This window comes from Budorcas taxicolor, chromosome 19 (assembly GCF_023091745.1).
Source record: "Budorcas taxicolor isolate Tak-1 chromosome 19, Takin1.1, whole genome shotgun sequence".
NCBI lineage: Eukaryota > Metazoa > Chordata > Mammalia > Artiodactyla > Bovidae > Budorcas > Budorcas taxicolor.
This window is the reverse complement of record NC_068928.1, coordinates 51,624,539-51,637,641: the sequence shown is the minus strand read 5'-3', so window position 1 is coordinate 51,637,641 and position 13,103 is coordinate 51,624,539. Positions and strand designations below refer to the sequence as shown.

Sequence of the window (13,103 nt, the reverse complement as noted above, 5' to 3'; positions counted from 1 at the left end):
GAGGGATCCTTTGGACCCTTCGTCCACACTCCCAGTATCTGTGACCACACCTGCATTCAGGGCCGACGGCTCTGCAGAGTCATCTAGGCATCCAGTCCACACCTCAGTACCCCAAGGGTGACTGCAGGTCTCAATGAACTTAGTCCAGATTTCTCTGCTGTAGTTAATGGCACCACCAGCCACCCACACTGAACCTCATTGTTTTCCCCCTTTTCCTTTGGTCTGCAAACACAGTCTGTCATCTCTATCATCAGGCGCCTCCGTTTCACCAACCAGCCCGCTGCTCTAGTTCAAAGCATCTGTCTTTGAGCTCCACTGCTGCAGTAGCTCCCAACCATTCCCTGCCTTCAGGCTCTTCAGCCCACATTTCTAAGATCCAGAAATGCATCTCGCCATTCACTGCCCTGCATTGAATCCCATGACCGCGCAGGCTGGATCACTCTCCCTTCCCTGAATGCAGGCTGCAGTTCTGTGCTTTACCTGCGCTGTGCGTGTTGCTTCCAGGTCCAGTCAAAGGTGTGGTGCTTCATCCTGTTTATGCTTCCTCCCTGCCTGCAGTTAGGCGGTGAACTGTTCGAGCTCAAGCCTTAATTCATTCTGCTCTGTCAGCTGAGTGCCCCCTTGCTCACGGTCTGTGCTCAGTGTGCCAGCACGGTGTCCCCGCAACCTGCTTCCACTGGTGGTTTGTGGGCCACAGAATACTATGTGACAGTGTCTGCTTGGCCATGGAGGGCAGGCTGGGCTCCTCATTGTGTCATAGATTACGGGTTAAACACACATCATGAGGCAAAAGGAGCTGCCTGCTTTGCTGGGTGATGCACTGAAATCCTGGGACTACCATTGAGTCTCAGCTCAGGCATATATTGTCATCTGATGGAAACCTCCACAGTGGATTCCATTTCCAGTCTTTTTCTTTCTCACTTTAGGGGTTACCCACTCTGGTATACAGACGTGACTGGAACTATGAGCATCTCTTCATGGACATCAAGAACAAAATGCCACAGGTGATGATCAGCCTTACCTGCGTGTGCCTCTGTCTTACCAGAGTGTTTCCATCCATGTTAGGACTCTTCCGCCCTCGCTCAGGGCATTTGCCATGAGCACCAAAGAGTTTCAGGGCCTCCCTTTGTTCCGAGTCAGTGATTTTTTTTCCAGAGGGCAAATCGGATAGCAAATCAGTAGAAGTTCTATTTTTGTCATAAATCTCTTTAAAAAGCAATTATTTATTTTGGCTGCGTTGGGTCTTAGTTGCCCCATGAGGGACCTTTTTGCATTATGAGAGAACTTTCATTACAAGGCACAGACTCACTAGCTGTGGCACATGAGATCCTGAATGCATGGGGGCGGTAGCTACAGCACGTGGGTTTAGTTGCTCCGTGGCATGTGACATCTTAGCTCCCGGACCAGGGATAGAACCCGCATCCCCTCCACTGCAAGGCGGAATCTTAACCACTGGACCACCAGGAAAGTCCCAACAGAAGTTTTCTTATTGAGAATAAACATATTGAAGTCTTGTGCTTGTAGATTTTAGAGATGATGTCATGACTGTGTATGCTGAGGCAAAATGTCCAGAGACTTACTTATTCCTGCTTTTCTGATTTATGTGTGTTGTGCGAGTTTGTGGGGGCTGTGTATCTGTGTATGTGTGTCTATATTCATATTCTCACAAAGTTGATCTGAGCATTCAACAAGTTCATCTCTCTTTCTGTAACATACCTGAATATTGCTACACTTAAGAAGCACCAAGGGCAGACTACTGCTGTTATTAGAGAGCCTGCCCCATTCTGTGGCCTTGACAGTGAAGAGGATAAGACTCTCACAGGGTAGCAGTGCACAGCATGCCCCAACTGTGGACCCTATCCTGCTTTTGACTTCCTAGTGTCCCCTCCCCAATGTGGCCATCACTGCCATCAGAGGACAACTGCAGTCATACAGTGACGCCTGTGAAGCTCTCTCTGCCACAGAAGTCACATTGGGGTTTCTGAGCACAGCTGGCGGGGATCCAGACATGCACTTAAATGTGTATATCCAAGACATGCTGAAGATGGGCGATCTGACCTCACTGGTTTCAAAGGTGGGTCTCGTGTCTGGCCTCTTCCAAAGGAAATCAGCATTGTCCCCTCTATCGTCTCCCCACTTCCTACTGGGATAACACCCCCAGGGGTACCAATATATGCAGCCCCTGAAAAGGAGGGGAGACAAAAATACCCCCTCCCCCAGCCAGTCTACAGTGTAAACAGAACACGTTGACAGGAGACACAGAGATGTACTCGGAGTGTAAGGATCTCAAAACCACAAGTCTGCCGAGGTGTGAGTGCAGACTGCGTGCCACTGGTGGACCCTGAGATGCTACGAGTGGGAGAGGGCTTTCAGAGACATCTTGGAGATGAAGCAGGGAACACGAAACAGAGGTGGCCTCCACAGTGACGGACGTGGAATTGGCACAGGGCCGAATGAAAACAGGGCCTCCAATCAGGAGTTCTGCTCTCTTTCAGGCCTTCAATAGATGCCAGTTAAAACACATCATTGCGCTCTGGCGTATCCTCTCTGCCCACAAGTCTGAACTGATGCTTCGACAGGAAAAAGTGAGTCTGGCCTCTTCCTGTCCACCTGGACCAGGGAGCCACATGTTCCCTTCCCAGGCTTCCATGGGTCATTTGTTCTTATTTCATTCCAGGAGCCATTTGGGGAAATCGATTCAAGGTACAAAGTTGATCTCAACCCTGAAAATGCTAAGCTGCTCAGCACCTTCCTGAATCATATTGGCCTGGAGGCTTTCCTTCTGGATCTTCATGAAATGATGATCCTGAAGCTAAAAAACCCCAAGACCACAGAGAATTTCAACCCTGAGTGGAGGTACGGACTTGCAAGCACACAAGCATACACACGTTGCCGAGCAAGGCACACACAACATTTTTCCACGTCTTCCAACATCTTCCACAAACATGAAAATTTTAATGCAGAACTTGGTTTCCTGATGATTTACCATTACCAACTGCAAGAGTCATATATTCTCATTATGACAAGTAGAATTACTATGTCAGAGAGATGTGCATTTTAAATTTGACAGAAAGAACTACGTTAATGTATAATGTATAAGAATACCCACACTGGATATTATCCATCTTTTATATTTCTATCCATCTAATGAGACAAAATTGGTATTTCATTTTTCCTAGTACTTTCTTATTTACTGGTGAAGCTAAACATATTTATCAGCCATTTGTATATTTTCCTCCAAATTGCCTCTTCCTATACTTTGACTGTTTTTTCTTTTGGGCTATTTGTCTTTTTCTTAATATTTTACCTGTTATATTACAAGTGCTGTAGCTCAGTCTTTAATTTTATGAAGCCAAATCTGACAGAATTTTCCTACAAAGAGTCTAGGAAAATATACCTCTAAGGGTCTTATTGCTTTTGAACTGTGGTGTTGGAGAAGACTCTTGATAATCCGTTTGACTGCAAGGAGATCCAACTTGTCCATCCTAAAGGAGATCAGTTCTGAGTGTTCATTGGTAGGACTGATGTTGAAGCTGAAACTCCAATACTTTGGCCACCTGATGCGAAGAGCGGACTCATTTGAAAAGACCCTGATGCTGGGAAAGATTGACGGCAGGAGGAGAAGGGGACGACAGAAGATGAGTTGGTTGGATGGCATCACCAACGTGATGGACATGGGTTTGGGTAGACTCCAGGAGTTGGTGATGGACAGGGAGGCCTGGCGTGCTGTGGTTCATGGGGTCAGACATGGTTCAAAGAGTCAGACATGACTGAGCAACTGAACTGAAGGGTCTTATACCAAGGTTATAAAATATTCTCCCATGTTTTTACCTTGTTCTTTTATAGTTTTATATATTACATTTGTTTTTATATATTACATTTGTTTTGTTAACCAATTCATTTTTATGTGTAGTCTGAAGTAGAAATTGCACTTTACTGTTTTTCTAAATAGATAATCAAATTCCAGTTTTCCCCACCGACATAGGGCTTCATAATTGCTGTTTTCCTCCATTATGCTATGTGGCGTATGCCTATTAACATTTGTATTCTTTGAACTTATTCAAGAAATCTTTACTGGACTTTTTAGTGTAAGGAAAGATGATCCCTTCCTAGAGAATTTATGATCTTTGTTAATATAAATCATGAACTGGAATACAAGCTTTATTTGAATGGTGAGGCTTTGTTTTTTGTATAGCAGACGTATTACTAGAGTGCTTAGAACCATCTGGCTGGGCCCTTATCAAGGGGAGCTCCTTCTCACAGAGTATGCACACTCCAGGGTGGGGGCAGCAGGGATGCACTAGAATCTTGACCCCAGGTTCCAGTGCCAGGTCAGTAACTCAGCGGTTAGTTGTCTTCAAGCTAACTCTCAGTATTATCGGCCTTAATGAGCACTTTAGTCCTGTGATGACTGAAAAACCGACCATTGATTGTCTCCTTATGTCACATGACTATTTAACGCTGTCTATTGTTCCTTGGTTTTTCAGCCTGAGAGATACACTGGTGAGTTACATGGAGACTAAAGACAGTGAAATTCCTCCTGAAATGGAATCTCAGTTCCCAGAAGAGATACTGCTTTCCAGCTGTGTCGCTGTGTGGAAAATGGCTGCTGAACTGAAACGGAATCGACAAATGAGATAGAATTATTTCCTGTCTCTACAGGGGACTTGGGGAGAGAAGGCTCTTCCCTCCTCACCGGTGGGTGCTTAGAAGGAAAGCTGTGGGCACAGCACTAAATTTGAGACCAAGATGTGCTGTGCTGGCTAACAGCTTCTTGAGAGCCAAGCTGTTTCAGGAACATGTGTATATTCAGAAACTTATCTCCTCATATTCTGAATACCATTCATTGGGAGGTGAGAACTGAAGCTTACATGGAACTAGAATAAAGCACCATCCTCTAGGAGAGACCAGAAGAGACCAAAACTAGCTTCTCAGCTTCACACATACAAACCTGTGCCCCAGGTGTCCTAGTCTCTTACCATGCACGCACCCAGCACACCAGGCCCTTCTTCCTCAGACTACTGCATGCTGAGAGGGACAGAAAATAAGGTTATTAATTTTTGCCTTCTTTTCTAGTTTATTCTGCAGTCACAAAAGAGAATCTGGTTTTCTTCCTTCTTCCATTCCTTTAAATTCAGAGAATTGTACAAATACTTCTAGGTCTCCAGGAAGATACAAATACAAGTCAGGCCATTCTGCGAGTGCCTTGAGGTCAAACTAGCCAGCCCTCACCCATGCCCACAGATTCACTGCCAAATTTCAAGGGTCAGAGCCCCGAAGCTTTCATTGTGAAGAGCGCTGGGCCAAGAGACAAGGACACTCTTAGTGAGTGACTTAGTTTCCTCATCTACAAAATGAAAGGGTTGGATTGAAAGCCTGATTTCCTGCCAATTCTAGTATTCTAGTAAACTCCAAGTGAAAGTTGATCAGTGTAAAGTTGAATCAAAGGCATGGTTCTGGCATTTCTGGGGAAAGTTTTTGCTTCTGTAGGATTCTGCTAAATAAACGTAAGTTTTTGGCATCGTCTTGATTTTCCCAAGTGTATGACTACCTGGTCCTTTCTTTGGGTCTCAGTCAAGGCACAGAAACGGACTCAGAAGATACAACCAGGCAAGTTTCTGATAAAGGAAAAAGAGAATAGTAACGCACCCCGATCTTGTGCCGCTATTCTCACTGTAAGTCTTGTGTCGTTTTTTCAAAATCTACCTGGTGCTTCTGACCTCTCTGGACTAATTCCTGTTCCTGGGTAGCTCGGCACCTGTTAGCCCTGAGACAGCAGTTGTTTACAAGTCAGAGGTAAATGTCTTTCATACACATCTTGAATAAGGTGATGTCTCTATCAACTTGAAATTAGGCCACAGAATGGTGAGAGCTATAAAAATAGAAAATGCTTGCCAAGGACAACGTAGGCCCTTCAGCACCACTGGAGGGAGCTGTAGAACAATCTGTGCTCCAGTTTCATTATTTTGGTTTCTCTTCACTGTGGTTGAGAAAGGGGAGCACCGGGACCTAGGATCTGATACCACATCCACTTGTATATAGTAACCTATGTTTAATAATTCTATGCAAAGGCACTCTGCCAGGAGTGGCAAAACACTGGTTTAGGGGAAAATTGTATTTCTCTTTTAAAAAGGAGTTCCTCCAGGAGAGAACCCATGCTCTGGAACCATAGTAAGAAGAGGTGCTGATTCACAAGGAGATGTGCCCCCCACTGCCCTAGATCTATCAAGTCCCCACCTTCCCTTCCTCTGTAGTTCCCACTGACCCTGTTTGACCTTCCCTTCCAGCCTACTCATTCTTGTTTCCATTTATGTTCATTCATCTGGACTTTTGCATGCTGCACAGTTCCTTCTGCTTTCAAAGAAACAGTCACTAGGATGATGGTGACTTAACCTGAAAATCTTCACAACTGATCACTGTCTCCTTCTTTCTAAGACTTTACTTTGTGTGTATATTATTTATCTTTCATCATTGGCTATAGGATTTCATCATGTGTTAACGGAGATAGTCATGTGCCAATCAGTTACTCCTAGCTTCAGGCAATTGCAACACAGAAGCAATCACTGTGAAGAAAGGGTCTTGCTCAGTAGGTAAATCTACCCATGTCCAGCTCTGCACAAGAACACTGCCTGCTTCTGTTACTGTCCTTTAATTACCAAGTTGTGTCTGATTCTTTGCGGCCCCGTGGACTGTAGCCCACCAGGCTCCTCTGTCCATGGGATTTCCCAGGCAAGAATACTGGAGTGGGTTGCCATTTCCTCCTCCAAGGGATCTTCCCAATCCAGGGATTGAAATCGTGTCTTCAGCACTGGCAGGCAAATTCTTTACTGCTGAGCAACCAGGGAAGACTAAGGGTACTGCTACATCGGACTTAATGCATTGGCACCAAGTGTAAAGTTGCTGTATCAGCTGGGCCTGAAGACACACTAGAGGTGGAGATAAGAGAAGAGCCCCTGAGGCCTTGAGTTGAATAACCATCCATCCATGCCATTATTAGCATTTATGTAGCTTTCTGTCTTTTCTAATCTCTCTGGTCACTAATTAATCCCATGCTCAAACATTATGAATCCCATTTCCAACTGGAAAAACACCAGGAATGTGCCTTCTCCCAAGAAAGCAAATGCTGACAAGATTCACACCTCATCAGACTGAAGTGTATTCTGAGGACAGCAGGGCTGTGCTTCCTTCTGAGGAGTTGGGATTATTTCAGGAAGCCATCTGGGGCAACAGCAGAGAGAAACTGGAGAGGAAAGGGCCCAGCGGGAGCACATGGAAACCACCCCTGTGACTGCGCATCCTATAAAGGCCTGCCTTTAACCCTGCTCCCCTTCCTTTACACCGAGACCCACCTGGGGTGTTCCGCTTTCCCCAGCATTCCCTCCCCATCACCATGCCTGTACCCTGAAGCACATCAGAACCTCCATCCAGACCACTGCTCTCTCCTCAGCACCCAAAAGCTGTCTCCGTCTCCACAGGCCAGTGAATGGCTCCAGATTACTGGATCGAAAGCCCTCTGCATCCTGTCTGCTCTATAACACAAGGCTGATGCAGAGTACAGTCCAGGTGGACCCCAGAGTAATTCTTGGCCCTCCCATTTGCTTGCTCTCTGACCTCAGGCAAGCCACTTGACCTCTTTACCCCTCAGTTTCCCCATCTGTAAAATACCTCTCAGTGCTGTGGTGAGAAATAACAGGGCGTGGGTAAATCACACCACAGGGCCTGGTCTGCTGTGAGCGCTCAGGAAACAGCCCTCATCCCCTCTCCCAGCTGAAAACTCACCCACATCTCCAGGCCCATCAGTGGTCAACGCCATATGAAGCCTTTCCTGAAACTCAGACTCCAGTCCTAGTCTCCTGCATTTTCCTCTTGAGGTTTGTATTCAGAGTACTTATCCATATACTTCTCTAAATTCCCCTAGTAGAACATAAACCGCTGGTTAAATCGCTGCACCTCCGCCTATCTGGTCACCTTTCAGTACTGCAAATATACCAACCTCTTTGCTGTCTCAGCCCTTTACACGTGCTGTTTCTTTGCCTGAAATGCTCTCATCCTCACCCATCAGGTCTCCTCTTACTACCAGTTTAAGCAGGCTCCCATATTATTTTCAGGCCAGTACTTAAACACAACTGCAGTTCTACCATCAGGAAGTTGCAACCCCATCATCTCACACAACATCTGGCACAAAGAGAATGGAATCACTATTTACTCAATGGACAAGCAGGGGTCAGTGCTCTACAAGTTGTCTTTGTTTGTCCTTCTGCTCACCAAGATCCACTGAGTCAAATTTGAATCTGGACCCACTAAGGACAGTGTCCTGTCCTCAAAAAGAGTCACTGAAACTGAGATCAAGGTATCATGTAAATAGAAGATGCTTGGTGATGGCGTGCAGGACACACTACCCCCAAAAATGGCATCTTGCCCTATTGATCTTAAGCTGGAGAAATTGGAGACAACAGCAGAAGAAGCAAGGTCATTCCTGCTTCTCCAAAGTGTGTGCTTAGTCACTCAGTTGTGTCTGACTCTTTACGACCCTTTTTCTGACTATAGCTCACCAGGGTCCTCTGTCCATGGAATTTTCCAGGCAAGAATACTGGAATAGGTTGACATTTGCTCCTCCAGTGGATCTTCCTGACCCAGGAATTGAAACTGTGTCTCCTGTGGCTCCTGCATTGGCAAGTGGATTCTTGACCTGCTGAGCCATCAGAGATGCCCCACTTCTCCCATTTTTCACTCCAGTTCTCCCAGGTGAAATGTCCCCTCCCTGTACCAGGAGGGAGAGGAAAATTCTTATCACCAGAGGCAGGGCTTTTAGGGCCGAGAAGGCTGTATAAGCAAACCTCGATCTCGTTTCACCATTTACTTCCCACAGCCCAAACAATCTCTGCCTTAAAAAATTCATTGTTTCTCTTTTTTAAATATATAAAGCTTCCTGCTCTGGTCACTTCTTTAGGTTTCCATTCTCCAATGAAAGGTCCCTTGTTCATGTAGAAGTTCAGTAAAATGTATATGCATGCTTTTCTCCTGCAGATCTGTGTTTTTCAGTGTAACTTTCAGATCCCATCAGAGCCTTTGGAGGGGCTCCACAGCTGCAGAGAAAGGCCTGTGAAGCCACATAATGTGAATGGCAGAGTTTCGGTCAGTGGAGTAAAGGAGGGCTCCTCCTGAGCTGAGCCCTGGCCAGCACTGTTACGTGGGCCAGAAGTAAGCTCTGACTGTCCGCTGTTAAAGCAGCTGGTGGAGCCCTGACTACACAGATAATGGTGATGTAGAACAGCACTGTCCCACAGATGATGCAGTCCCAATGTGACATTTTAACATCTTAAATAATAGTATTAAAGAATGTAAAAACAAACAGGTGAAATTAGCATATCTTTTTATTTAACGTAATATCTAAAATAAATATTTCCAACATGAAATCCATGTAAAACTTATCAGTGAAGTATTTTGCATTACTTTTCTCATACTAAATCTCTGAAATCTAGCATGAACTGTATACTCACATCTCAACTCAGACCAGCTACATGTGGAGAGCTCAGTGCAACCTGTCTCTTGGCTGCTGTGTCAGATGATGTGAGTTTAGAATGTTCAAATCTAAAATGGTTAGGAAGGGACTTCCCTGGCAGTCCAGTGGTTAAGACTGTGGGCTTCCACTGGAGCGGGCATGGATTCAACTCCTGATCAGGGACTAAGATCCCGCATGCTGTGCCCTGGCAAGGGTAAAAGAATAAATATATAAAAATAAAATACAATGGTTAGGAAGCCTCAGGTTGTTCAGAGCCTGTGCTTGTGTTTGTTTTTATGGAAACTCTGGAGATAATGGAAAGAAACTCTAAAAGTCACGGCCGAGGAGGCAGCTGGTATGGCAGGCTCAGAAAGAACTGTGTTTGAGTCCAGGCTGTCCTGATTTCTCAACGCATGATGATTGGTAAATGGTCTACTCTCTCTGACTCAGTTTCCAAAAGGATACAGATGAAATGAGATCCGGCACATTCAGGGTGTTATGGCCATAGACCGTTGCACAGATTAATTTGAAGAGGAGAATGGAGACCTGGGGTGTATATGTAGTATGCATTTAAGAAGTAGTTGCTGCTGTCATGCATTGAACCTCCTTGAATTCTATTTGCTCTACCCTCCTCTGTTCTCATTCTCTCTCCCACATGAACTGAGTGTCTAATGCAGGTCAAGCAGCTCACCCTCAAGGTCTGGTTTTATTAAGAACTGAGTCTTTGGGGACATGGCCCTGGGAGGAAGCTGCTTGATGCAAAACTCTGATGATGGAAGGAGGTTGGACAGGAGGAAGAAGGGGCATGGTTTAGGACTCAAGCTGCAATGCCAGCAATCACATCTTGCCCAAGCCCCAGCAATCCATTTACTCAAAAATGAAACGATGCTGGGGATCTGGTGTGACTGGTCTGTCAAGCCCAGCCTCATGGTGTCCAGGAGCAATGCTGTCAGTGCCACCAGACCCAAAGGTGGCAGCTGAGGGCTCTGCAGCCACCTCCCTGCAGGCCCCACACCCAGTGGCCAGGGGATGTTGAGGGTGCTCTGTGAGCTAATAGGGGTTGGGAGCAGTGGGCTTCCCTGTTAGTGCTGGAGTGGGACAGGGGCCTCTGTCTTTTTTGAGATAAAATCTACCTGGGAATTCCTTGGCAGTCCAGTACCTAGGACTTGATGCTTTCACTGCCATGACCTGGGTTCAATCCCTGGTCAGGAAACTCGGATCCTGTAGGCCTCCCAGAGAGGAAAAAAAAAAAAGATCAAGTCAACCTGGAGCAGAGCTAACCTGGGCTAACCCAGGATTGAATAGCAAACACTTTGCTGCCTAAAGTATGATTATTTTTATAAAATATGTTTTGCATCGATTTATCTACCTTTGTAAATTCTGCTGCTGACTTGGCAAAGAGTCTGTTTCTCCCTCCCCACCTTTTAAAATAATTTTAATCCTCTGAAAGGACCCAAGTTCATCCACATCTTTGAATCTTTGTGCAGTGCTGATGGCTGAATCTTCTAGAGACTTCTAGCAAAGCCTGTGGAGCTGGTGCCTGTAGGGTACTGAATTGTGTCCCCTACAAAGAGTTACATTCTTGATCATAGGCACCTGTGACTGTGACCTTATTTGGAAAAAGGATCTTTGCTGATGTAATTAACTAAGTTCAGATGATGTCATACTGGACTTGAGTGGCATCCTAATAAGAAAAGACAGAGACACAGGTACAGGGAGGTGCCGTCATGGGAGCTATGAAGTTATTTCGTTATGTTCCTCTTACTTCTACCCTTCCTGCCTCCCTACATAAGACAGGAACCACGGTTCCTTATGGGCTGTTCTTCTGTCTGGGCAGGCCTGCCAGCCCAAGGTGGGTGAACTAATTTGCTGACCCAGGACCAAATTTTTGGGCCTCACTGTTTTAACTTGGGAAACACCTGACCCTAGGACAGCTTTTACTCCACGGGGTCCAAAGAGCATGCTCCTCAGGCAAGAATACCCAGGCCCGGAAAACTGACTTTCATTGGTCAAACTTTGCCTTAACCAAGCGGAACTCTAAAGCCTGTTTCGTGAGAAACTTAACTGCAGATCTCGCTCCTGTCTTTCCATGGGGAAAAACAGCTGAAAGGAACATCTGAAGGCAGGCTGGGAAATAGATGCAAAATGAAACCAGGAAATACAAGCCCCTATTGTTCTGCATGGCTCTGGATTTACTGTGGGCATTATGTTCAGCCTGCTCAGTCACACAGGCCCTGCTTTGAGACGTCTGGACGTTCTCATCTGGAGCAGGGCCATGGAGCTGTGTGGCTCAGCGGGGCAGAACCATGTCCCTGGCCTACCTTCCCCCACAAGGTCCCTTGTTCCAGCCTCTTACCACACTTACCTTCACAGCAAACTGTGCCCTGGAGAGCATCCTGCCTACAAACAACCCCAGGATTATCAGAAAAGCAGGCAAGGAGCAAGACCAGCCCCAAAGCATGTTTGGGGCCCAACCGAATCCATTCTACAAATGCTGGTGGTTACAACAAGATTGAGGAAATTTCAAATGATCCAATATCTAAGGGATCAGGAAGATACTCTAGACTGGGTTTTGCCAGGTGGGCTGTGGGGCTAAGTCCAAGGGCTCCCCTGTCACGCAGCTGACCTGGGGAATAATGACTAGCAGACTTTCCACAGGGAAATCTTCTATGTGGAGGAGCCAGTCCCTTTGTGAACACTGGACCAGAAGGGGAAGATGTCCAGATTGAAGCCAGCAATGTCCAGAGCACCATCTTTTAGGGACAAAGTGGGAGGTGATGCCATCTGAAACTGTTCATCAAGTACTCTGGATTCCTCATCCCCTTCTTCCTTCATCCTACCACCCCACCATCCTCCTCTACCCAGTTGATCTCTGTCTGTGCCTGCCTCAGCCCCAGAAAATAAATTGCACCTACCACTGTTCTCATATTCTGTTAACTTCTATCTTATTTTCTGGGCTTCCCTGGTGGTTCAGTGGTAAAGAATCCACTTGCCAGTGCAGAAGATATGGGTTTGATTCCTGTATCAGGAAGATCCCCTGGAGAAGGAAATGGCAACCTACTCCAATAGAGTTGCCTGGGAAATCCCATGGACAGAGAAGCCTAGCAGGCTACAGTCTGTGGGGTCACAAAAGAGTTGGACATGGCTTAGCGACTAAACAACAACAATCTTATTTTCAAATTTCGTTAAATCATATATTGCACGTTGTTTAATGTTATATTATTTCTTTATTTTAAAAAACTGTACAGGATTTCCCTGGTGGTCCAGTGGTTGAGAATCTGCCTTCCAAAGCAGTAGTTAAAAAACTGCCTTCCAATGCAGGGGACATGGGTTTGATCCCTGGTCAGTTTAGTTGAGGTCAGTCGCTCAGTCGTGTCCGACTCTGCAACCTCATGAACCACAGCACGCCAGGCCTCCATGTCCATCACCAACTCCCGGAGTCCGCCCAAACCCATGTCCATTGAGTCAGTGATGCCATCCAACCATCTCATCCTGTCATCCCCTTCTCCTCCTGCCCTCAATCTTTCCCAGCATCAGGGTCTTTTCAAATGAGTCAGCTCTTAGCATCAGGCGGCCAAAGTACTGGAGTTTCAGCTTTAAC

General features: G+C 46.1%; 1 protein-coding gene across 1 annotated transcript in view; it reads left to right on the top strand.

The window, feature by feature from the left end:
* LOC128065467 (E3 ubiquitin-protein ligase RNF213-like) overlaps positions 1 to 4,641 on the top strand; it is a 136,381-nt gene extending 131,740 nt beyond the window's left edge. Inside the window, exons 65-69 of the mRNA XM_052658642.1 lie at positions 927 to 1,004; positions 1,880 to 2,074; positions 2,496 to 2,585; positions 2,678 to 2,856; positions 4,488 to 4,641. Of these exons, the coding sequence (XP_052514602.1) occupies positions 927 to 1,004; positions 1,880 to 2,074; positions 2,496 to 2,585; positions 2,678 to 2,856; positions 4,488 to 4,641 (696 nt within the window). The remainder of the gene's footprint in view (positions 1 to 926; positions 1,005 to 1,879; positions 2,075 to 2,495; positions 2,586 to 2,677; positions 2,857 to 4,487) is intronic.
* Positions 4,642 to 13,103: the final 8,462 nt, after the last annotated feature.